The following is a 27,041-nucleotide window of genomic DNA, read 5'->3' as shown; positions in this document are numbered from 1 at the left end:
CATGTTCTTGCGGGCGCACGAAGTTGAACATGGGCGCCTGGTTCAAAGTGTATTCTTGATTCTAATGGCATGCGAGAGATGAAAGGCCATGGATATATTTCATTCTAGCTAGGAGTATTATTGTCTTTTTACCTTTTCTTTTAACAACTCAGTTAGTGTTATTTGATGATAATGGCACATAGGGGATGAGAAATTATAAATGATGGCATAGAAGGGATATGCTAATTTTTAATGGCACATAAGGGATAGTTATATTTCTCAATGGCACATAAGGGATAGTTATATTTCTCATTGGCACATAAGGAATTTACTCTAATTGGGAGTCCTAGTAGCTATCAAACGGTGCGTGAATAGCCAGGTCGATCTTGTGAGCGATATTGGTTGATAAAAGCAACTGCAGTCACAATGATGGCTTTGACAGATACGTATATATCAATTTGCTAGTGGTTTGGGCCAAAACTAATTTTTGTGGTTTGGTTTTTTCGTTTGGACCAACTTGGTTTAGTGGTAATTGGTCCCAGGTGGCCGGTGGGCTGGTTTGGTTGGGATTCACGATTTAGATGGGCTGGTCTGGTCTAATTTGGTTTATCGTGGATCTCGTCGCCTGTATCGCCTCGTCCTCATCGCCGTTGGCGGCGGAGCAGTTCGTCCGTGACTCCGTGGCCAGGGTGCTCGCCGGCGTCCAGCAGGTATCCCATGGCTCCTCCTCCCCTTCTCCCATGACACGCCGAGCCCATCCCCAGTTAGCACGGCGCCCCCCTCTCCTTCTATTCCGGCCGTTAGCAAGGAGGCAAGGCCACAAGGGGCCTGCGGTTGGAGGCAGCAAGGAGCTCGTGCAAGTCGGCGGCGCCGCCGTCGACGACCAGTGGAGGCGACGGGGGTGCTCCGCCGGTGCCATGGACGGTAGCCCGGCCCGATGGGTGCTGTTATTCCGTGCCTGTCTCCATGCAGTTTGGTTTGGTTTTGGTCTGGAAAGATAAAGGGATTGGTTTGGCTCAGTTTTTGAGACATAGTTTGGGGTGGTGGGATTTCAATCAATGATCAAAGTAGTAAATAATATACGCTACTAGGAACAACTCCTTAAGCACCGGTTGAAGAGGTGCTTAGGCACCAGTTTTACAACCGGTACCCCAAATCGAGACTATTGGTCTCAGTCTAGGACACCGGGTTTTTCACCCGGTATCTTAGACATCCATTGGTACCGATTGGAAAGACCAACCGGTACCAAAATATTTTTGGCAAACAAAAAAAATAAGGAGCCATCCTGCTGCCGGCACTTGGCCCCGAGCTCCTGCTGCCGGCGCTCGGGCCTGGAGCTTCGCCTCATCGTCGTCGCCACTCCTGCTGCCGCGCTCTGAGCCGCTCGTGGCCGCCGCTCCTGCTGCCGCGCTCGGGCCCGGAGCTCCGCCGCCGAGATCCGCCCTCCTCCCTTGGCCGCCGAGATCCGCCCTCCTCCCTTGGCCGTCGCCGCTCCTGCTGCCGCGCTCGGGCCTGCTCCTCCCGTGGCCATCGCCGCTCCTGCTGCCGCGCTCCGAGCCGCTCGTGGCCGCCGCTCCTGCTGCCGCGCTAGGGCCCGGAGCTCCGCCGCCGAGTTCCGACCTTCTCCCTTGGCCGCCGAGATCCGCCCTCCTCCCTTGGCCGTCGCCGCTGTTGCTGCCGCGCTCGGGCCCGCTCCTCCCTTGGCCGCCGCGGCGGCTACGCGCACGCTGCTCACGCCATATGGCGGCGGTGGCGGCCTCGCGCCCCATGGCGGCAGTGGCGGCCGGCTCCCGAGCGCCGCTCCCACGCCTCCCACGCCTTGAGGTGCGACACGACCCGGAGGAGGACCCGGTCGGGGGGGCCGCCGAGACGGTCACCGCCGACGGGCGCGCCCTGCGCTTCTGCACCGAACGGGCTACCTGCACCACGGCGCTCGCGGTGCGAGGATGCGGCCGTGCGCGAAGAGGTCGTCGGTCGTGCGCGGTGGGACCCGCCGCTCTGCCGTCGGGGGTAGGCCGCTCCTCGGCCCTGCCCCTCCGCCGCCGGCCCGTGCGCGGCGGCGAACTCCAGGAGGCGGCGCGGGTGCGCGCCGGTGCAGGGAGGAGGGGAGGGGCGGAGCAGGGGAGTGGCCGGAGCAAGGAGGGGTGTGGCATGCATGGGAGAGAGAGGGAGGAAGGAGAGAGGGTGACCGGGGAGAGAGATGAGAGCTCATCAGGTGCCGACAGTGAGAGACTTTAAAATATCGTGAGTTGGGAGCTCGGGTACCTAACGCATGCATTGGCACCGAGTCATGGCTTTACCCGGTGCTAATGTCTGCTCTAAAGGCACCGAGTCGTGCCATTATCCGGTGTCATTCATGCATAGGCTAATCGGAACCGGCTCATGGTATTAACCGGTACCTTTGATATTCAATTGGTACTAGTTTCTGACGCGGCGCAACTTTCCGGCACTTGGCGCAGGCCAAAAATACCGGCTGTTGTTACAACCGGTACCAATGTCTAGTATCAGTACCGGTTGCAACATGAGCTGGTATTTTTGGCCTAGACCTTTAGCTTGTTTTCTAGTAGTGATAGTGTAGTTATGGTCCGGATCTTGAACCATTGGCAGGTTGACGTGTATATATGTAAAGGAACTCCGAAAGTTGTCAGGAATGTAAATCGGTAAAGAAACTTCAGAAACACGACTATAAGCGAGCGCGAAACCGCTGCTCCGTATCTTTCTTGCCTCATCTAGCAACAATGATCGAGACGACAAACTCATGAGCCGCCGCGCTTAGCTTGCTCATTACTCAGTCATGGATGAGCGAGACGTGAGTGCTGCATGCGCTGCAAATAAACACAGCACACGCAACGCGCGATGGTGGAGCCTGCAGCATTGAAGCGTGTCGCGACGAATGTTGGGGGGCGGGTCGTGGGCGCCGGCGAAATGGTTGTCCTGTTCTGCTGCTTATCTCCCTATACAAATGATAAAAAAAAGGAGATTCTGAAGAAACTATGTAGAAAAAACTAATTTGAACGTTTCTTTTGGAAACTATAACTTGAACCCGTTTCGTTTCCACTAGGTTATTCCCAAAAACCTATATTTCCATGTTCTCTAGACAGAAGTTGTCGTGAAAACTCAGATACGACAAAGCCTTTTTTCGCAAACTGTAATATAGGAAGTTAATAAAAAATACAGGTAACAGGTCCAGGTAGCAGCTGCCTGCTGCCCCTGTGCGATCATCAGATATTCTGATCCGACTTCGGCACTGGAACTCATCCGGCGATCAGCAGCAAGCAAATAGGCGCGGCAAGCAGGCACCAAACAAGGCACTCGAGCAGAGCGCGCAGGAGTTTCTTTCCAGGCCCATCAGCCTCCTTCCCTGCGCCGCAACCGCAACCGTAAGAGCTGCCTCATCGTCATCATCATCCCGCCACCCCTCGAGCGCACACCACACGCCGGGTAGCCTTTTCCTCGCACAGCCAGGGGGCATGATGCGCGCACAGCTCACGCTCCACCTCAGCCTTTGCGTCCCTTGTACTCCCCTCCACCGCGCGCGCTCCCTTTTCCATTCCAGCCTCCACCACCCGCCGCTTGCCCCGCTTCCTTGTCGCGCGTGCGCAACCACCTCCTCACTACCTCGGCCATGAATCCGCCAGCAACCTTCACCGGCACACCGGCTTGGCCACCAACCCGGCCTCTGACCGGGGCCTGTGGGGCCCACCTGCCATGGGCAGCGGCCCGCGAGGAAAAGGAAACAAGACAATCATGCACACTTGCACAGTGATGCTAGCCGAACGCATGCGCCGACACACGCACGGAACGGTGGCCGCGTTCTGTTCAGTCCTACGCAGCTAAGCTTACTTAATCCACATGATTGCTAATCCCATGCTAATTGCCAACCTTAAATAAATACCAAGCTTCTTTCCCCCAAATCCCAGTCCCTCGCTACTTACACCATGGTGACAACAAGACGCAGCCAGTCAGGTTACCTGGAACCGCAGCCAATGCAGAGCACAGAACCAACCGCGGAGGCGGAGGCGAACGCGAGCTATAGACAGATGAGGAGTCCGCTGCACTCGCTCAGGATCGTGCTCCTGCTCCTCGCGCTCCGGCCGCCGGCAGCGGACGCGCTGTCGCCGGACGGGCTGGCGCTGCTGGCCTTCAAGTCGGCGGTGACGGACGACCCGTCCTCCGCGCTCTCCTCCTGGTCCGGCGCCGACGCCGACCCCTGCCGCTGGGTGGGCATCACCTGCGCCAACACCTCATCGGGCGCCCCGCGCGTCGTCGGGCTGGCCGTCGCGGGGAAGAACCTCTCCGGCCACGTGCACCCCGAGCTGGGCTCCCTCCCGCTCCTCCGCCGGCTCAACCTCCACGGGAACCGCCTCACGGGCGCCGTCCCGCCCGCTCTCGCCAACGCCACCTCCCTCCGCTCCCTCTTCCTCTACGACAACCGCCTCGCGGGCCCGCTCCCCGCCGCGGCGCTGTGCGCGCTCCCCAGGCTCCAGAACCTCGACCTGTCCCGGAACGCGCTAGACGGCGCGCTGCCGGCGGAGCTCGCCCGGTGCGGCCAGCTGGAGCGACTGCTGCTCGCCGAGAACGCGCTGTCGGGCGGGATACCGGCGGGGGTGTGGCGCGGGATGCCGCGGCTACAGATGCTGGACCTGTCGTCCAATAACCTCTCCGGCGCCGTCCCGCCGGAGCTCGGCGGGCTCCCCGCGCTCGCCGGCACGCTGAACCTCTCCCACAACCACCTCACCGGCGGGGTACCCCCCGAGCTGGGACGGATGCGGGCCACAGTCACGCTCGACCTCCGCTTCAACAACCTCTCCGGCGAGATCCCGCAGTCGGGGTCCCTCGCCAGCCAGGGCCCCACCGCGTTCCTCAACAACCCCGCGCTCTGCGGCTTCCCTCTGTCGGCCCAAAATCAGGAGAGTTGGCCCAACCGGGCGCACACCCGGAGGAAATCCTCCTACACCCCAAAAGCTAGCCCAAGAGGTGAGAGACTCCCCCCACTTTTATGTTGGTTCAACTCTCCCCCCACAACCAATGTGGGACTAATCCCAACAATCTCCCCCGTCACACATTGGTGCCCCTTAGCACTGACCGGGCCCACACCACAGTCCACCAGTGACCGGCTCCACACACGAGCACATATGGGCCTCACACCCGCGGTCCACCACTGACTGGCTCGACACACGAGCACACACGGGCCTCACACCCACAGTTCACTGGGCTTCGGGCCTACACCACCCAAGTGTGCACGGGCACAGGAGATTGCGGACCCAGCTCTGATACCACTTGTCAGAGATCGCCGGAGAGACGTCGCAACCCGCGACGCCGGGGAACTCAAGAACCCACGCACACAACTCACGCGAACTGGAAGTGGATGAACACCGGTCTCGTTGTGCTGCAATGTGGCAGCGTTTTCTTGACTCTTTGTATTGCATATAAAGAGAGGACTACAACTGACTCGAGGCCGTGGCCTCCGACATGCGCGGCACGTCCATCACGGAGCGAATGCCATCCCAGACGCCCTAGTTCGTGCCGCACGACGCGCTTCCTCGCGAACACAGCGCGAGTCAAAGCTCAAGAACGTGCACAGCCTGAAAAACGGCCATGCAGCAACTAACCAACAGCTACACCGCTAGATAAGCACAAGAATTATTCAACAAATCTCCTCCTAAGTCTTGTGCTCCAACTCTACTTACAGATATGTAGGCCGATCTTGGTGCAAAGCTCCAGAAACTTGTTCTTGCAGAGAGGCTTTGTCAAGACATCACCCAGCTGCTCATCAGTCCTGATGAAGCTCACTTCGATCTGCCCATTTTGTGCATACTCCCGGATTAGATGAAATCTTGTGTCTATATGTTTACTCCGGTCATGATGCACAGGATTCTTCACAAGAGAGATTGTGGACTTATTGTCCACCCTGAGCACCGGCTTGTTCATCACTGAATCCAAGATTTCAGACAACAGCCGTGCTAACCATACTCCCTGACAGGCAGCTGTTGCAGCAGCAATATACTCAGCTTCACAACTTGACAGTGCTACAACCTTTTGTTTTGCTGACTGCCAACTAATGGGACTTTCACCAAGGAAGAAAATCACTCCAGAGGTGCTCTTTCTACTATCAACATCTCCTGCTAGATCACTATCACTATAGCCCAGGAGCACAGGTTGATCTCCCTTCTTCCTTGCATACTTGAGCCCCCAATCTCTAGTCCCAGCAACATATCTCAGAATGTGTTTTACTGCTGCTAGATGATCTTCGTGAGGCTCCTCCATGAACCTACTCACATACCCGACTGAGAAAGCCAAATCAGGTCGAGTGTTCACCAAATACCTCAAACTTCCCACCAAGCTCCTATACTCTGTAGCATCAACTCGAGGGCTATCACTGTCCCTGCTCAACTTCATCTTTGCTTGCATAGGAACATCACAAGCATTGCACTCCAACATCCCAGCCTTCTCAAGAATTTTACTTGCATAGCTTCCTTGACACAGAGTGATTCCCTCCACTCCTTGCTTCACCTCAATGCCCAGATAATAAGTGAGTGCTCCCAGATCACTCATCTTGAAAATTTCTGTCATTTGTGCCTTGAACTTCTTGATGCTGTTGCAGCTGGCCCCTGTGATAATCAAATCATCCACATAGACCCCCACTACCAGCCTCTCAGACCCAGCACCCCGACAGTAAATTGCATGTTCAGATAGACATTTCTTGAACCCAAGAACACCCAGCTTATCATCTAGCTTTTGATTCCAGGCACGAGGAGCTTGATGCAAACCATATAAAGCTTTGTGCAGTCGGTATACCTTGTGTTCTTGCCCTGCTTGGGCAAACCCCGGCGCCTGTTCCACGAACACTTCCTCTTGCAGGTCACCGTTCAAGAACGCTGTCTTGACGTCCATATGGTGAACTTCCCAGCCCTCATGAGCAGCAAGGGCCAGGAGCAGCCGCACTGCCTCCATGCGCGCCACCGGTGCAAAGACTTCATCATAGTCGATGCCGTGGCGCTGTGCGTACCCCTTCACGACGAGCCGCGCCTTGTGCCTCACCACCGCGCCGTACTCGTCCCTCTTCACCTTGAATACCCACTTGAGCCCAATGGCACGCCGGCCTTGCGGCAGCTCTGTGAGTGTCCACGTGCGGTTCTCCTCGATCGACCGCAGCTCCTCCTCCATCGCTCGGCGCCAGCACGCCTCCTTCTGTGCTTGCGCCAAGGACGCAGGCTCCTCCGCGCTCACCGCCAGCAATCTGCCATCGCCAAGATCACGAACGGCATAGCCTGGCGGTGATCCCGGCCCCACGACGTCATCCACCGCACGGAACCGCAGCGGCGCATCGTCGTCGTGGTCGGCGTCCAGTTCATCGCCTTGGAGAAGTGGAGGCGTCACGAAGTGGACAGGCGATGTCGTGGCCGAAGGTGTTGATGTCGCAGCAGGGGGCGTTCCTGGCGGCGACGCGCTCGGTCCACCCTGCCAGGCCGATGTCGCAACAGGGGGCGTGCCCGGCGTCGCAGCTTCCTCGCCCAGCATCTCCTCCGGATCACCAGGTGCGTACCTGGTGGTGAACTCGACGGTGAAGGTGTCGTCGACGTTCCCCGCTGCCGTGCCGCCTTCCTCGCCATGGGACCAGTCCCACTGCGCTTCCTCGTCGAAGATCACGTCCCTGGTGATGTGGACGCGACGCGTGACAGGATCATAGGCCCTGTACGCCTTGGTTCCCCGCTCGTAGCCGACGAAGATCATCTTGCGCCCACGATCCTCCAGCTTCTTGAGGTGCGGAGTCGTGTTCCGCACATAGGCGATGCAGCCGAACGTCTTCAGGTGATGGACCGCCGGCTTCTTCCCGTACCAAGCTTCGAACGGCGTCATGCCCGTCACACTCTTGGTCGGGCACCGGTTGAGGATGTAGACCGCAGTGTTCACCGCCTCACCCCAAAACCAGCCCGGCAACCCCTTCGCCTTGAGCATGCTCCGGGCCGTCGCCACCACCGTGCCGTTTCGCCGCTCGACGACACCATTTTGCTGTGGGCTGTAGGGGGCAGTGAGCTGTCGTCGCACCCCTTCAGCCGCACAGTACTCCGCGAACTCAACCGAGGTGAATTCGCCACCCCGATCAGTCCGGAGCACCCCCAGCTTCAGGCCAGACTCCGCCTCTGTACGTTCCTGGAACGCCTTGATCGCCGCGGCCGCCTGATCCTTCGTCGACATCACCGACAGCCACATGAACCGGCTCTTGTCGTCCACCAGCAGCAGGAAGTACCTGCCGCCGCTCGGTGTCGCCGGTGAGATGGGCCCGCATAGGTCACCGTGCACGATCTCCAGAGTGCGCTCGGCCTGGTACTGCGCCACCGCCGGGAACGAGTTCCGCCGCTGCTTGCCGGCGAGACAAGCGTCGCACAGCTGGTCCACCTGCTCGATCGGTGGCAGGCCGCGCACCATCTCCTCCCGCGCCAGCTTTCGTAGCGCGTTCATGTTGACGTGGCCCATCCGTGCGTGCCAGCGCCAAGCCTCCTCCTTGCCGCGGGCCGCGAGGCATACCGGCCGTGCAACGTCGAGGTCGAGCACGTACAACCGGTCCGGCCTGCGTGGCACCCGCGCCAGTAGCCTCCGGCTCTGCTCGCGGATCCTCAGGACGCCGTCGTCGATGTTGATCTTGTACCCCGCCTCGTCCAGCTGCCCGATGCTGATGATGTTCGACGTGAGGCGGGGAATGTAGTAGACGCCGGCGAACGAGCGGTGCTCGCCATTCTTGCACCGGAAGACGATGGTGCCGCACCCTTCGATCCGCGCCACCGAGTCGTCGCCGAACCGCACCGTGCCGCAGACCGCGGCGTCAAGGTCCGCGAACGCCGTGCGGGAGCCCGACATGTGGTTCGTGGCCCCCGTGTCGAGGACCCACGAACCCGCCTCGTGCTCCTTCTCCTCGGCGTCGAGGTGCGCCAGGACCTTGTGCTCCAGGAGGTGGACGGCGGCCTGCAATCCGCCTCCAGCTCCTCCGGATCCGGACCCCCCATCAGCAGGGACCGGGATCCTCCGCGCCGGGGGCTCGCTCCGCTCATCTCCTGGAGCGGATGCAACCGGCGATCCGGCCGCCCCTCTCACTGGCGGCTCCTGCTCAGATCGGCAGGGGAGTATCGTTGACCTTACCAGAAGCAGAGAGGCTTCTTCTTCTTCCTGCGCGATGTGGGCCTGCTCTTTCTTGGGCCGAGACGGGCAATCTCGGGCCCAGTGGCCGGTTTTCCCACACCGCCGGCACTGGTCCTTGCCGATCTTGGCCGGCCCAGTTGACGAAGACGATCCGGAGTCGCCGCCACGGCCTCTTCCGCGTCCACGCCTGCCTCCCCGGCGTGCAGAGCTCCCGCCCGCACCGCCGCTGGAGTGGTTCTCGGGCTCCCGCTGCCTCCGACGCGCGTTCCACTCCTCCTCCGTGAGGTACAGCTTGCCGTCGTGGAGCAGCGAAGACGGCGGTCCCTCGAACGACTCTGTTGGGAATAGTCCCACATGGTGAGTTGTGGGTGGGCAGGCATGGTTTATAAGGTTGAGGGTGCAACCCCCTAATGGGCTAGTTTTTTGGGGGGGAGTGGTGGCCCAACAGACCTAAGACCCGCTGCTGTGCGTTCGGGTGCGTATGTCGCGGCCCGACGGCCTGGGGTGTGTGGCGGGCACGCTGTGCGTCGGCGGCCCGGTTCCAACATTTGGTATCAGGGCTCAGGTCGGCCCAGTGCATTCCCAGCGGAATCTCGGTTCCAATGCGTGAGGGGAGCTCACCATGTGTGAGGGGGAGATTGTTGGGAATAGTCCCACATGGTGAGTTGTGGGTGGGCAGGCATGGTTTATAAGGTTGAGGGTGCAACCCCCTAATGGGCTAGTTTTTTGGGGGGGAGTGGTGGCCCAACAGACCTAAGACCCGCTGCTGTGCGTTCGGGCGCGTATGTCGCGGCCCGACGGCCTGGGGTGTGTGGCGGGCACGCTGTGCGTCGGCGGCCCGGTTCCAACATTCTCTGCAGGTCCCCTGCCGCGCCGCGGCCCCGTCGTCATTGTCCCCGCCGGCCCCGCCGTCGTCCGCCGCGTCCAGTCGCGGAGCCGGGGGAGGCCCCCGGCAGCCGGTCAGGACCAGCCTCATCGTGATTATTTCGGTCGCCGACGCGGCGGGCGTCGCCCTCATCGGCGTCGTCGCGGTCTACGTGTACTGGAAGGTCCGCGACCGTCGCCGGGCCGCCGGCAACAGCGCCAAGGACAAGGCTGATGACGAGGAGGAAGACCGTGGCCTGTTCCCATGCCCGTGCATGCGCGCCGACGCGTGCGCGGACTCCTCCTCGGAGTGCTCCGACGACGGCGGCGGTGGAGGGGGAGCAGGGGAGGCCGGCGGGGAGCTGGTGGCGATCGACAAGGGGTTCAAGATGGAGCTGGACGAGCTGCTCCGCTCCTCGGCGTACGTGCTGGGCAAGGGTGGGAAGGGGATCGTGTACAAGGTGGTGGTGGGCAACGGGACGACGCCCGTGGCCGTGCGCCGGCTGGGCGGCGGCGCCGCGGCACCCGAGCGGTACCGGGAGTTCGCGGCGGAGGCCGCCGCCGTCGGGCGGGTGCGCCACCCCAACGTCGTGCGCCTGCGCGCCTACTATTGGTCCGCCGACGAGAAGCTTGTCGTCACCGACTTCGTCAACAACGGCAACCTCGCCACGGCGCTGCGCGGTGAGTGCCCATCCCATCCCCTGCTTTCGCCTTCGTGGCTGTATATGTTTTCTTGGATTGTCGCTTCTCCATTGCGATCGATGGAGACAAATCCATGGCCTTGGACAGGAATATGGACGTGGTCACTGGTCACCCCCGGTTTGGAACCGAACGATTTCACTGGAATCTAGCTAACCAAGGACACCTAACATCCAATGGTGTCCACGAATTGGAATAACACGTGATTGCCGTGACATTGGTCCCTCAGCGCGCTAGTAGTTTCATCCTACCTTAGCCTGTCCACAGCGGTGGCAAAAAACTGATGCTGAAAACTTCTCTCTCCTCTTCAAGCACCGGGGCAACCATTACAAGTCGCGATGCTCAGATAGAAAAAGCAAGCAGCGGGTAATCTTGGTTCACCGATGACCAGATAATAAAAAAAAATCAATAATGTTTTGCTTGTTTGGCCAAATGGTGAAAATCATCCATGCATCCAGCAGTAGTGGGCCCTAAAAATTTTGGCATCGAGGAGGCTGTTGTGTCATGCACCAACAGATGCTGATTTCTTAGATGTCGGACCCAAATATTTTGGGCATCAAGGAGGCCGCTGTGGACAGTCTTAGCCACCCTTGGAATTTCTTTTTTAATTATATACGGTAATAAAGCCATGAGATAACTTTTTTTAAACCAACCAAGAAAATAGATCCACGGCTTAATCCGATTAACGATGTCAGTCCGAGAACCAACCAAGGATGGCATAAAACCTCCACGGGGTGAAGTAGGATTTTAGCCATAAAACCTCCATAGCATATGTCAGGCCCAGCCCAACACTTGCCATATGTTCAGATGTTAATGCGCACACGGCCCACTTACAAGGCAAGAGCCCACTTCCTCCCAAAAGCCCGGACTGATAGGAGAGGAATACTCTCCTGAGTTATTAGCGTCCACTCAGGCCCAGCCCAACACTTGCCATATGTTCAGACGTTTATGTGCACACGGCCCACTTACAAGGCAAGAGTCCACTTCCTCCCAAAAGCCCGGACTGATAGGAGAGGAATATTCTCCCTTATATGGTGGTCGTGGCCCTTTTCCATAGGCAAGGTGGCACTAAACCTGAACAGCTAACTGGCGCCAACAGAGGGTCTGTGACAACATACACATAGCATCGTTGGGACATGCAGATATGCCAACAAAATATTGTATGGGAGGCACGTTTGGCATGGCTTGACCAGCTTCTCCTAAAGTGCTTGTGAAGTTGAAGCTGTTTTAAAAAATATATGACGAGTTTAGTCGTGTTCTTCATGAGTGGACATAAGAGGTGAAGCTACTATTTGTAGCTTCTCCTGAGTAATGTAAGCCGTTTCCGACTTCAAGAAGCCATTCAGGAAGTTGTACCAAAAAGGGGAGAATGCCATTAGGCCCGTTGAAAAGTGCGGTTGACTGCAGTTTCTAGACAATGTATGTATAGGATGAGCCAAACATCCAAAATAAGAGAGGGGAGATCCTCTGCTACTGAGGCCTCTTTAGTTGAGTGACTGCCATGTGGACCCTACGGTGGTGGAGCCCACATGGCAACTACTCAACTGCAGAGTGTCAACTGTAGAGAAATCGGTGTACGTCCTCTGGCTAACCTACAGACAGGGGTAGCCACCAAATAAAAGGCAGCCGCACTCGGGTCGTGATTGGTTACAAAATTCCAAATTCTAAAATTTTTCCGGCACCTGTATGGAAACTTAAATCTAGACGAAATAAAAAACGTATTGCGACTGCTGTCTGTAAATAGCGAGATGAATCTAATGAACCTAAGTAGACTGTAATTAGATGCTAAATTGCTACAGTAAATAACCTCTAATGATGAATTAATTAGTCTCATTAGATTCGTCTCGCGATTTACAGACGCGTTCTGTAATTATTTTTGTGATTAGTCTATGTTTAGTACTTTAAATATAGAAATATGTCTTTTCAAAAATTTTACACGAAGCAACCAAACGGGGCCTCGATCTTTTTGGCCAGAAATCATGGCAGATGTAGGCCTGGTCCACAATCTTGCAATGTTTCAGGCCTGGTTTATAGATTGTAGAGCCTCTTGGAAAAGTGCTCGCGTGCGGGAAAAGGCAGGGAGAAAGAGCATAAGGGATTTGTGAGAGGGGGAAAGGAGCTTACAAGCGTGCACTACAATATTTGGTGAGTGATAATTCTCTATTTTATGAGCTATGAACACACTTAAAAAGGTTCAAAGCTACTTTTCCATGTTACTACCACATACTGGGTGCTACATACACAGTACTAAGCGCGATGAAACTCGCTGAAAAGTAACAGTTAATTGGGTCCTCCAACTTAGCTTTGGTTGAAGTTCCAAGCCACCACCCACATCACTGCTGGGTTCATAAGGCTATTCTTATTATTAGTTTGATAGGATTTCAGTCCCACTAAAATAAGATGCCACGTAGATAAAAAGGATGACATGATAAAAGTTCATGAAGAAAGAACATGGATTTGTTTCATCTGGATAAAATTAGGTGTACACTATTTCCAAGATTGTAAAACATACCCCTTTGTTTTTATTTACACATCGCATTATGTTTGCCTTAAGTTAAATTTGGCAAACTTTGACCAAACTTATAGAAAGAAATAATAAATTTATAATACCAAATTTATTCATTGAAGCCACCATGAAGTATATGTTGGATAATATAATTATTGCTATATTTTTCTATAAATTTGGTCAAAATTAGTTAAGTTCAACTTAGAACAAACCTAATAGGACATGTAAATAAAAATGGAGGAGTACTAAAATTAATACGGGAGGCCAGAGACTTTATTTCATTTTCGACTACGTCCAATCTCATGTGTCAATATTAATGTAATGGTTAGCATATGGAAATGCTAAAATAAACTGTGCGTGGCATCCTTATTTCATTCAACAACAGAAAGTCCTGAATGCCTTTAGATGACATGGTATATTTGCAAACCATGAGCGGTCACTGTACGCACGTATATTCAACACAATTTATTAGATCTTCTTTGACTTATCTCCTCTTCCTCAAGGTACTCTTGACCCAACTGATAAGCTTTTCCTTCCATGCATTCACCCTGTTCGGCTGGGCCAATCAGCCCGCAAGAGTTGGCTGTTCCGTACTGTAGCAACAGTGCTTTTGTGAGGGGAGCGCCCAGCAGCAGCTGCAGCTGCAGCTGGGGCTGGCTGATTGGCCCAGTCGAACAGGGCGATTGTCTAAAAATGAGTATTGCCCCTAGAATATACTGATTATGGCATCCGTGGGTGCATAAGCCCCCCTCCTTATGCACGAAAATGTTCTACCTCATTATCAGGAAGATGTCCCAAAATTCTTTTCTTTAGGTAATAGAAAAGTAGTGGTTTTAAAATCCTTCATGGAAGGGTATTAGTACATAATTATTACAAACAAGCTCAAAGTTTAAAACACACAACGGCTCAACATTATTGTTAATTTATGCTTAAAGTAAATGGGCATCTATAGGGCGTGGAGAACTTCATCAACTGCACCTTGACAAATATTTTGAGTCTTTTCTTTAGATAATAGAAAAGTACCGGTTTTAAAATCATTCATGGAAGGGTATTAGTACATAATTATTACAAACAAGCTCAAAGTTTAAAACACAAAACCGCTCAACATTATTGTTAACTTATGCGTAAAGTAAACTGCCATCCATAGGGCGTGGAGAACTTCAACCAGTGCTGCACCTTGACAAATATTTTGAGTCAACATTGATAAATAGTAAGAAGGGGGAAAACACATAAACATCGCAACAATATGCAGTTGTTCCTAATGCTTGTATCTTAGCATTGCTACATGGATCTTGATTTTTTTGTTTTTTGACGTGAAACAAGAACTTGAGAGATAATAGCCGACACGAGCCTGCAATTTGTGGAGGGACGCAGAGTAGTTGTTACGGTCATTTATCTTTCGGACGAACAAAATTGTATTTGACTGGTTAAAATATACCGCACAGGCTTAGGATCAATTGTTTGAGAATCGAAGAGAAAGCACAAGGCGGAAGAAACCGAGAGATGTCTCAAATAGAAAAAAAAATCGAGAGACGTGGTGCCAAATATCGAATCCGAAACGGAATATGAGACGAGACCCACACCTAGGAGTGGTAAAAGGGCCGTCAAATTTGGCCAAGATAATCTAAGAACCAAACCTAATCCTATATAATTTTGAGCTAAATAATTAAAGGGCCAAGTTAGGCTGTGAAAAGACCACTACGACTATGGCCCACCGCTAGAAAAACTAGCTTTTGTACGGGGCGGGAACCTCCGGTTAGTACCGGTTTCCCGCCCGGTACCGCGTGGGCGGTACTCACCTGCCAGTAAATTAGTACCGGTCGGTACAACCGGTACTAAATTGGTTCATTAGCATCGGCTGGTAAACCGGCTGGTGTTACCAGCCAGTACTAAAAAAAATTTCATTAAAAAAAAGTACGAATAAGTCCATTTTACCCCCCTCCCCCGAACTTATCAAGGAATCCGGATTACCCCCCTCGACTACAAAACCAGGAATGGAAGGTCCCTCAACTCTTAAAACTGGGTAAATAACCCCCGGCTGGTTTTGTAGGTGGTTTTCGCTGACGTGGCGCTGACGTGGCACTGGGCCCCACATGTCAATCCTTCCCCTCTCCTCTCCCTTGTTGTTGCCTGGCGCCACGCCTTGCTCTGCTCCGCCCCGCCGCGCCCAACTGAGCCACTCCACCGCCCGATCCGCGCCGCCCGCTGGGGATCATCCCGCCGCCACCGGCGCCGCCTGACGGGGCTCCTCCAGTTGCCGGCGGCCCAGGCCTCTCCCGCCGGGACCCCTACCCGCACCGTCCGTCGAGGCTCCTCCCGCCACCCACGGCCCGACGAGGCCCCTCCCGCGGCGAGTAGACCATGGCGGCGCCGCCCGAAGGGGTCCCTCCCGCGGGGAGCAGACCACGCCGGTGAGCCGTAGGAGGAGGGGAGCGGAGGAGGGCCCGGGGCCCGGGGCGAGGCCGACGCCGGCGGTCAGGGACGGGGGCGGCGAGCGGGTGGTCGGCGCCACGACCCATCCGCGCCGGAGCAGGGGCGCCGAACCTTGCGCCGCAGCTCCTCAGCCCGGCGCCTCGCCGGCCGGCGAGCAGGTGCCTCGATTCGAGCCTCGCCGCGGGAGCTCGAGGCCGGCGTGCTCCAGGCCCCCGCCGTGCGCAGGCCCCTGCCGCCGCCACGAGCATGCCCCTCACTTCTTTCTCTCTCCTCTCATTTTTCTTTCCACGCCTTCTGCTTCGTCTTTCTCCTCTGTACTTTCAGATTATATTTTATAGAAACGGGAATATATTAATATTCCAGCCGCAGTATGAAACTCTGCATATAGCTGTTCATTATTACAAACAAAGTTCTTCCGAACACCAAGTGAGACGACTCAGTTTGAGAAACAAGAATAAAATTATCCATAGGAAATTCTATTACTAAAAGACCATCCATTGGAAGCGAAAATCTCCATAGCTATAGTTTCAAGCACACGGCACCCCAGAGTAACATGAGGTCGCTCGTTCTCCTTCTGCAGCAAAGCCCAAATGCGGATCCGGTGTGTCCCTCGGAAAATAACCTGTAAAGGAGTAATAGCTCTGGAGTTGTTAAAAATCATGTCATTTCTACTTAACCAAATTGCCCAACAGACGGCCGAAGCTCCAACCAAAATTTTGTACATAAGCTTCTTAGTAAGCTCAATTAAACATCTGGAGAATATTCATGGGTGGTGTAATATTAAAAGAAACATGCACAATCCTCCAAATAATTCTAGCCAATTGACAATCGAAGAAAAGATGTTGGATAGTTTCATCGAAATTACAAAAACAACACTTTATACTTCCCTTCCATTGTCGACGTGCTAGATTATCTTTGGTTAGAACTATTCCTTTTTGTAAATACCAAATGTAAACTTTAATTTTTAAGGGTAGTTTCAACTTCCAGACGATATTATTGTACGGCACAGCCAAAGGTGCCACCAAAGCCCTATACATAGATCGAACTGTAAACTGGCTATTTTGTTTTGGCGTCCATAAAAAGGTATCCTTCTGATCAGTTAACTGAACATTCACAACTTTAGCTACCAGGTGATGCCAGGCTTGTAAGTTGTTCCCAACTAAAGATCTTCTGAAGGCTACATTTAAAGGATTCGACCTAAGGACCGTTGACACTGTTGCACTCTTCTTCCGTACAATATTATACAATTCTGGATATTGAATTTTAAAAGGGGTGGTCTCCAGCCAGGCATCCACCGAAAAACGAGTTTGAGATCCATCTCCCACCATGAATTTGCCCATTCTCAAAAAATCATTCTTGACTTTCATCAAGCTAGACCAAAAATGAGAATCACCCGGCATGTATTCTACTTGTGTGATGGTTTTGTGTATCAAATATTTATTTCTTAAGAGTCTTTGCCAAATTCCATCCTCATTAATAAGCCGAAACACCCATTTACTGAGTAAACATCTATTCTGTAGGTCAAGGTCTAAAATTCCTAACCCTCCTTGATCTTTAGGAGTACAGAGTATCCCCCATTTTGTTAGTCTATACTTTTTCTTATGACCATCGCTTTGCCAGAAAAATCTAGATCTATAATAATCCAGTCTTTTTAAGACACCACGAGGTACCTCAAAGAAAGAAAGCATAAACATAGACAAATTACTAAGGACAGAATTAATGAGAACCAACCGCCCACCTACAGAGAGCAATTTACCTTTCCATCCACTCAATTTCTTTTGGAATCTTTCCTCCACTTCTTTCCAATCTGAGTTTCTGAGCTTTCTATGATGCATTGGTATTCCTAAGTATCTAAAAGGAAGGGCACCCATATCACACCCGAAGATTTGAGAATACTCCCTCCCTAGATTTCTAGCTTCACCATAGCAGAACATCTCACTTTTATGAAAGTTGATCTTAAGACCAGACAATTGCTCAAAAGCACATAGCAAAAGCTTCTAGATCAATTTCAGATTAGATAAGAAAGATAAGCAAGAAGCGGTTTTGCATACACCATCCGAGAAGAGGTTTTGCAAATAGACTTCATTTAATACTTCATGTATATAAGATTTTCTTCTCGACTTGCATGTTTTTTTTTGTGTGCGGACCAGGGTTCACCAAACCGGCCGGAACCGGTCCGGTTACCGCGGTTACCGGTCTAACCGGCCCGGACCGGTTCCGGTTCCGGCCGGTTTTAAACCGGCCCAAATTCAAATTTTAAATTTGAATTCTAAAAAATGGAAAAATTCCAAAAAAATCTTTAAAATACTTCAAGTTGCGACGAATCTAATGATATCAAATTTTTTCAAATATTCGTTCATTTAGTATACTTTGCGAGCATTTGAAGTTAAACAAAAAAAACGTGCATACAAAAGTATACAAATACAATGTAAAAGTAGTAAAAAAAGAGTTGGAGGGTTCATTTAGCCTAAAACATGTTATACAAACATTCATTTAGTATACTTTGCGGATATTTGAATTTAAACAAAAAAAGAAAAAAAATTGAATTTAGCGGGTTACCAGTCAAACCGACCGGTAACCGGTCAAACCGGACCGGTAAACCGGTCTAACCGGCCGGTTAGCCGTTCGAAACCGGTATAACTGCGGGTTTTGAATTCAAAATTGAGTTTGACCGGTTTTTACCGGTAATCGGTCAAACCGGACCGGTTAGCCGGAACCGGGCGCCGGCGGTTCGGTCCAAACGGTCGGATAAAAAAACCCTGGTGCGGACTTGCATGTTCCAAAATCGTTTGAATGAACTATCTTGCCCATCTAGCAGGCTGCGGATAGCAGCAGATGACAGGCATTGGGAGGAACAAAACACCCAGAATAAACCGGGGTCAAAGCCCTAAAAAAAGGAATAAACCGGGGTCAACAGATGGTCTTGTCCGCCCAACGACGTACTGGCTGACCCAGGAACAGGGGACACCGGCAGGCTGCAGCACTCATACATCTTTGCAGGTCTGGACTGAAGCAGGCAAAAGTGGTGACGGGAGAGGGAGCAGGCAAAAGGTGCCCATAAGAGAGAAGCAGTGCTTGTCTGCTTGAGGAGTGCTGATGGCACTTATTCTTCAATCTTCATTTATTGAATTATGAGCGGATCAAATCATGTACAAATAAATCGTAAGCCAAAAAGAAAAATTTAAAGAAACATGGCACCGCTTTGCCCACGGTGCTAAGTCTAGTACTCAATATGCGACAATTTGACAAAAAAAAAAGAATTGCATGTCTCCAAAGGCTAAAGCTTAGGAGGTAGTATACATTACGCCCCAAAGCTCGCCTCCTCCCCTCCCCACCCCGCGCCGCCGCTAGAGAGCTTCTGTGACATTCCGGCCCAGGGCTTAATAAAATTGATAGAATACTCATACTAATAAGTTGCAACTTTTTTTTCGGAAACCGATCTCGAAAGAACTCCGAGGTTATGTGTGCTTAGCCCGGAGAAATTTGAGAATGGGTGACGGACCGAGAAGTTCTTCCCAGATGCGCATGAATGAGGACAAAGTGTGCAGAAAAGACTTGTGTTGGTCTGTGAGGATAGTCTATATCCTAGAAAGCTACAAGATGTAAGAGGGCTCGGCCTCGGAGAGGCGGGAGGTTACAGCTTCGCCGGAAGCCCGCACGGGCTCGATGAAGGCGGCCGGGCGATTTTTCTTCCGTCTCTCCTCCTTCATGTCCCCGGCCACCGCAGGGCAAAACTCTAGCTGGTCACCGGAGACCCGTGTGGTAGCAAGGAGGGCGGCGGGGCGATTTCACCCGATTCTCGCTGCTATCGTGTGGCCTGTGGGGAGAAGAAGCGCAGAAGGTCTTGACGCAGCCGAGTTAGTGAATGCGGTGGTGCATGGCAGTGAGGAGGCGGCGCGGTGGTCGCGCGGCGGCGGCCACGTTCGGGCTTGGTGTGCGGGCAAGATGCATGATTCACCATGCTGACCAGCGCCGCCCTCTCCCACCCTCGGGAGTGTGGCGCGACAGCTCGGCGGTAGGCCTGCAGCAAAGCCCCCCACCCCAACTCCTCTGCTTCCTTCCCGCGCGGCCTGAGCACCGATAGGCAGCGGGCCTGCAGCGAGGTGAGGGAGGCGGATCTGGTCCCACCTAAGGTGCAGGCGCGTCAGCAGGATTGGGCGTGACAGCTACGGCTCGTGGGTGGAGGTGGTGTGTTGAGGCTCATCGGCCCTCAGGAGGCGGACAGCTGACAGTGGGCGCACCGCTCGGGCCTGGCCGGCAAAGTGCAGGGCGACAGTCTTACTGAGGTCCGGCCAGCTAGCGTAGAGGCTTCGAAGAGTGCAGGGAGAAATCCCAATCCGGCCTCACGTCGGCCAGTTGTGGTGCCACTTTATTTTCCTTCATGAGGCTTTACCGATGGGCTATCCTACCTACACGTCCATATAGCTGGGTGCAATGGGAAACTGTTTGAGGGAATCCTAGTCGGTATTACGCCGACGTCGACATTGGTGACGCCTTTTTGGTGCCATTTCCTTCTTGGAGGCGATGTCGATATCTCCTCGCACTCATGTCTTAGGCGGAGGTTTACGTGTATAGATATGACAGTGATTCGGACATCAAGTTTCTAAGCAGACATGGATGTGATGGATTGGTGTTGTGTGAAGATGTAAGGTTGAAGCCGGAAGAAAAAGAGATTGAAGCTTAGCCTTCTAGCTTTCTTTCTTTGTTCTCTAGTTTCTCTTATTTTTTTTTGAAATTCCTCATTTGAGGTTTAGAGTCTAATAACTCTTATAACTCGAGGGCCGGATCCTTTAATTGGCCGTTGACATTCTCGTTCTCTTGAGAGTGTTCAAAGCCGGAACTTTGCTTGTAAAAAGAACAATGTCCGTACTTGCTTGTAAAAAGTGGCCAAGCATGTCCGTGCAGTAGAAGCTTACCAATGCCTGTGAAAAGCACGGCGGTCCTAGCCTAGCAGCCCAGACCCCAGAGCAATGATCTGCACCTGCACAGCTTGGGGCAGGCAATAGGGAGGGCCCTTCCTGCCTCTCCGGGCAGCAAGCATCGAGGAACAACAGCTTTCTGACCGAAGTGTGCTACAATACAGCACGGCAGATTCCCTGCTGATCAGCTGACCTATGGTTACTTGGATCGTTGTTCTACCTCCAGGGGTCCAAGGGGTTGCCACTTCACTGCATGACAACAAGCTCAACATGCATTGCTGCATGCTACTATACCTGTTGCTGTAGGTAGCGAGTGAATGTGGCCATGGCCGCCATGGCTTCGTATTCATGACCATAGTCATGGAGTACCTACTCCTGTTTCCACCCCAATCATCTCCAGCGACCTTTGCCTCAGACCGATCCGTTTCAGTAGTTGGTGTGTGGTGTGTCCAGTGCGAGCATGTGACCCCGGTTTTGGAGAGAAACAGGGGTTTCCACAACCAAGGCATGTGTGCAGGGCAGGCTGGCTGGCACAATTTTCCATTGCTTTCCCAATGCCTTGTTTGGTTGTTCCTCTTCTAGAAACTTCTAGAAAAAAATCTTGTATGCAAAGAGTACTAAATAAAGTATATTTAATTATTTATAAAACCTCTTCACAGAAGGATGTAATTTTTCACAACGAATCTAATAACGGTAATTAATCAATGATTAGTTATAGTGGTACTACAGTAATCATCCTCTAATTTTATGGTCAAATGCGGTAATTAATCAATAATTGGCTACAGTGATGCTACAGTACTATCCTCTAATCTTGCGCTCAAAGACCTCATTAAATTTGTCAGGGTTTTTAGCATAGGGGTTTTGGAGTTGGTTTTGTAAATTGACTTTATTTGACTCCCTAATTAACTTTCAAAATCCTTTTTAGAAATTCTAGGTGTCTAATCAAACAGGGATCAAATTTCCAAGAGTCTGTTTGGTTCAGCTTTTTGAGGCCGTGGCTTTCCAAGAAAGCCAAAAAGCCAACAAAATGCATCGGAGGCCTCACTGAACTTTTAGCCAAAGCAGCTTTTCCTCCGTGAGAAACTCACAGCATGCCAGACCGTACTTTTAGGGCTGTGGGATCGATCCCATCCTCAAAATCACCGGCCTGCCATGAGTTATGAGCATACCGATTCTTTTTTATCGTTCTTTTTTTTAATCATTTTTTTATCGTTCTTTTAGTTTGATGTGTCGAACTCGAAACTGTTGTGTTAACGCCAGACAGAACCCAGGGAAATCCCAGTGACTATTCTGCTTGGGCCGGCAAGGGGCGGTTGAGATGTTTGTGCTCATTGTACTTGCATTGGGCCATCAGAGAGCGAGAAATGTGCTTGTTTTTTTTATCTTATTCGTATTTGAGAAACAATGTCTGAACTACAAATTTTGTTCTCACTTAAACTCCTTATGATGCATGGCAAGAGCTAGGAACGTCTAGAATCTAGAACCAGAAAAAAGAATAAAAAATTTTGAACACTTTGAGAGATTATGATGCAGTCAACAACATTTTACAATTTCTATTTGGGTTCTAAGGCTATCAAATACTCCCTCCATCTTGAAATGTAAGCTATTTCACTTTGTCCCATGTCAAAATAGTATAAATTTGACCAAATTTATAGAGAAGAAAACTAATATCAAACACATCAAATAAGTAAATTGTGAAAATATATTTCATAGTGGATCTAATTATTCTTATCTTATATTCAAAATATTTTACTCTTTTCTATAAACTTGATCAAACTTAGAACAGTTGCACTTACAACAAACCAAAACACTTTATATTTCAAGATGAATGGAGTACTTCTAATTTGGATATTAAGTTATGTAATTATTCATCTTTAATTCTTTTTATGGTATTTGAAGGAAAACAAAATGGTCATGATCATCAAGTGTCTCCTAATATTTTTAATTATCAGAATGATCTATTTTATCCCATATAAACTTCACTAATCATTACTGTTATTGTTTACATCAACAGAAAAGACTGACAACAGGAAAAAAAAACTCAAATCAGCTAACCAGCGTCACGCATGGTCGTCTGTGCAGGCCGGTCCGGGCAGCCGAGCCTGTCGTGGTCGCTGCGGCTGCGGATCGTCAAGGGCGCGGCGCGCGGGCTGGCGCACCTCCACGAGTGCAGCCCGCGCCGGTTCGTCCACGGCGAGGTCAAGCCCTCCAACGTCCTGCTCGACGCCGACTACAACGCACTCCTCGCCGACTTCGGCCTCGCGCGCCTCCTCACCATCGCCGGATGCACCGACGTCTACTCCGTCGCAGGCTCCGGCGGCATCATGGGCGGCGCGCTGCCCTACGCCAGGCCCGCCGCGCTGGCGGACAGGTCCGTCGCGTACCGCGCCCCTGAGGCCCGTGCGCTGGCAGGGGCCGGCTCGCGGCTGCCGAGCCAGAAGGCCGACGTGTACTCGTTCGGCGTGGTGCTGCTCGAGGTGCTCAGCGGGAAGGCGCCCGAGCACGGCTCGCCATCCTCGTCGGCGTCCTTCCTGCCGGAGCAGCAGGAGGCGCCGGAGCTCGTGAGGTGGGTACAGCGGGGGTTCGAGGACGCGCGACCACTGTCGGAGCTGGCCGACGACGTCGTGTTGCGGGACGCCGGCGCGAGGAAGGAGGTGATGGCGGCGTTCCACCTCGCGCTCGGGTGCGTCGAGGCGGACCCAGAGCGCCGGCCGCGGATGAAGGCCGTTTCCGACAGCCTCGACAAGATCGGGGCGTGACCTGTCCGCTGCTGGGTCAAAACTGGTTCTAGAGTAATTCTGTAATTTTTCCCCGTAATTATACCTATCATTATTGCTCTTCCCTTTGTTTGTTTATTTTTTCGTTTTCTCCCCTTGGATGCAATGATTGTAGAGATACACTATACCGTACGTAGCAGTGGCGGAGCCAGAAATTTGCGGCTGGGTATGCCAAACATAAAAAAATTTCGAAGCTAATACACAGTATAGTTGACGATAAGTTGCATAACAAATTCATAATCGCACCGTTCGGCTACTGTTGCAGCTGCCACCGCCATTTTGCGCTGCCGCAACACACGGTAGCTGTAGCCGAGCGTGCAACAATAGTGCAGTTGAACGGTGCGAATAACAACCGGTGGCGGCCTCCTTCGCACTGATGCTGGGGCGCTGGCACTGGGACGGTGAGGGGCTTGCGGCCTACCCCTGCCGGAGTTGTCGTTGCCGAGTTGGGGAGGTGATTAGGATGAGAGAGCCGGACGCCGGTCGCCGGAGTGCCGCCAGACGCCGATCCAGGGGACAGGCGAAGGGCCGAGGGCCGAAGGCGGAGGGCTCAGAGCCGAGGGCCGGAGGTGCACTGGGGCGAACACGGAGCCAGGGGGGCTCAGGGCGAGCTGCGAACAGAGACAGAGAATGATTCTTTTGCATTTGGGGCTTCCTTGCTAGGCTTTGTTGAATTGAGTCCATAAGTTGTATATGATACTCCCTCCGTTCCAAAATAAGTATATTTTTTGGCATTCAAATTTTGTCCGACAAAGAATGCAGTTTTAGCTTGTAATGAAATCCATCTAATTAAAGTAATATCAAGTATACGAAGAAAGTATTGCATAAAAGAACGTATAGAGCGAATCAAATATTCAGTAGATATTATTTTTTTAGTTTCAATGTCTATCCATTCATTAAGGATCTAGAAACCCAAATAAATAATATAGTTTTCAATCACATTTGGTAGAAATAATTATGGGTAACAAAGTCATTTTTTTGAATGAGTAATGTGTTTGAATTTTCTAAAACTACACTCTTTGTGCAATGAAGAGAGTATATACATCTATGAATACATGTTGACATTTTCCCCTAAATCTTGGGTATGCCTAGGCATACAGAGGCATACCCCTGGCGCCGCCCCTGGTACAGAGCGGATTTGCCTTTTTTTTTCGAACACAATGATGGCATGTACAACAGTGCAGATGACTACTGTCTTTTTATCACAAACAGACAGCTGAACAGACAAGTCTGTTGAGCTGGCTGCAGGATGATTTCCATCCTTTGACACACAAACTTTTGGTGATCTAGTATATACTTAATCTTTGTAGTCATTTTATTGCACTGCTAGAAAAACGCACATTCGTCCGCGGCCGTTAGTACCGGTTACGGTTTCGGCCGGTACTAATGTGCAAATTTAGTACCGGGTCAAAGAAACAGTGCCCATGAGAGCCAATTAGTACCGGCTGGTGGCTCCAGCCGCACTAAAGTGCGCCACCGACAGCCCCCGACAGCCGCCTGCAACGGCTAGTGACAATTTAGTACCGGCTGGAGCCACCAGCTGGTACTAAATTGGCGCTAGGAAACTTAGTACCGGCTAGTGGCTCCAGCCGGTACTAAATGGGGAGCTTTAATACCGGCTATAGCCACCAACCGGTACTAATGCTCCCACTATAAATTGGGGCTTCTTCCTCCCCGAGCCGAGCCAGCGCCCATTTCACCAGAGAGTTAGCTCGAGCTCGGTTTCTTCTCTCATATTAGAGTTGCGCCGCCATTATTTGTCCATTTTTTTTGTGTGATTTGGACTCATTCAAGTGTGCCAAAGGTTTGCGACTTCATCATCTCTTCATTGATAGTCTTTATTCTTCGTTTTATGCTCTATAGTTAGAGAAATTTGTGACTTTTAGAAATAGTGAGGATGCGTATGATTTCTTTGATTTATGCAATGATTTGAGATATATAGAACCGATGACTTGAATGTGGGAGTAGTTTATTGGCTAGGTTGAATATGAAAAATTTATAGACATATTTTTCAATCATTTTATATATATTACAAATGACCGTAGCATTTTTTTTATTTTTAGATTCAGATGAGCATGTGGATAGTAGAAATTTTTAGAATGAGTGTAGACAAAACATGTGATTGTAGTAGATATAACCATAATGTGGATAATTAATTTTTTTGTAATGAGCTAATGAAAGAATTATAATAGATTTTTTTATTATGAATTGATTATTTTGACACTCTAGTGATGCATTTATTCAGGCTCACATTGAAACTATCTATAAGCTAAAAAAATCTTTATTTCGAAACAAGTATACGTTGTTAATCTCCATCCAATAGTGATGACACTACCTTTCGGGGAAATACTATGCGCTATAAGGACGTCGCGAATCGGTTGGTCGCATCACCAGCACTTCCAATTGATACGAAGACAGCATTTGACGCAGTCAGCGTGGCCGTTGTTGCACTGAGAGCATATCAACGAGCACGCTGACTGTGCCTAGTGCTGTGTTCCTATTAACCAGAAATGTTGGTGCTGCGACTGGCCGATTGGTGACATCCTTGTACCGCACCGTGTCCCCCCGAAAGGCATTGTCATCACCGCAGGGTCGAGGTTACCGACATATTCATTTTCCGAAATAAAGTTTTTTTTCTTCTAGATGGTTTCTGGATATTGAAAAGAGTGTTCTCCTGGAACTGAAGGGTGTCAAAATAATTAGGAGTTATATAGATTTATTTCAATTAATTAGAGATTTCTCTCAATTAATTTATTTAAGTTTTTTTGATTGAGAATTAATGTGATTTTGCATTATTCAAGTGGCATGGTTAATTAGTTTGGTATTTGTTATGCATTTAGTTGTATTATTTTGGTACTCTAATGATGTATTTATTCGGGCTCATATGGAAACCATCGAGAAGTTTAAAAAATATATGTTTCAGATCATGAATATGTCGTTAACCTTGATCCTGCAGTGAAAACACTGTTATTCGGGGCTAGCATCGATATCCACGATACGGTGCGGTATATATGAGGACGTGATGAAGGAGTACGGTCTTGGTCTCAATTATGAAATCCACACCTTTTAAGCCAGTTAAGAATGAAATTATTCGGACCAAGGCTGTACTCCTTCATCTGGTCCTATTGTATCGTACTGTGTCGTTGATGTCAATAGTATCCCCGAATGTCAGTGTTATCACTGCAGGGTCAAGGTTGACGACATAGACATGTTTCGAAACAAATATTTTTTTTCTTCTCGATGGTTTTAGAGAAAGTGAGCCTGAAATAAAGCCGCGAACATTGATTGCGCATCCCTTATGGCGTGGAACGATGTGTTCGCGTTGGACTGAAGAGTGTCAAAATAATTATAGTTTATAATTTATGTTTTCATTTTAATTCTAATAATTTGTTTAGATTTTTTTAAATTTTTTTCAAGTGGCATGGTTAATTAGTTTGGTATTTGTTATGCATTTAGTTGTATTATTTTGTCACTCTAATGATGTATTTATTGGGGCTCATATTGAAACCATCGAGGAGTTTAAAAAATGTATGTTTCAGATCATGAATATGTTGTTAACCTTGATCCTTCGGTGAAAACTCTGCTATTTGGGGCTAGCATCGATATCCACGATGCGGTGCGGTATATATGAGGACGCGATAAAGGAGTACGGTCTTGGTCCCAATAATGAAATCCTTCATCGGGTCCTATTGTACCGCACTGTGTCGTGGATGTCAATACTATCTC

The 27,041-nt window shown here is 51.0% G+C and overlaps 1 protein-coding gene across 1 annotated transcript; it reads left to right on the top strand.

The window, feature by feature from the left end:
- Positions 1-3,844: 3,844 nt before the first annotated feature.
- Positions 3,845-23,513, top strand: LOC120644269 (receptor protein kinase-like protein ZAR1). The gene is made up of 3 exons (XM_039920853.1): positions 3,845-4,877; positions 9,978-10,662; positions 22,621-23,513. Exons 1-3 carry the CDS (start codon positions 3,918-3,920, stop codon positions 23,295-23,297), a joined length of 2,322 nt encoding a protein of 773 aa, XP_039776787.1. The 5' UTR covers positions 3,845-3,917; the 3' UTR covers positions 23,298-23,513.
- The last annotated feature ends 3,528 nt before the right edge of the window (positions 23,514-27,041 follow it).

The sequence above is a fragment of the Panicum virgatum genome, chromosome 8K (assembly GCF_016808335.1).
Source record: "Panicum virgatum strain AP13 chromosome 8K, P.virgatum_v5, whole genome shotgun sequence".
Classification (NCBI taxonomy): domain Eukaryota; kingdom Viridiplantae; phylum Streptophyta; class Magnoliopsida; order Poales; family Poaceae; genus Panicum; species Panicum virgatum.
Note: the sequence above shows the minus strand (reverse complement) of the source record. Positions and strands in the feature narration are given on the sequence as shown.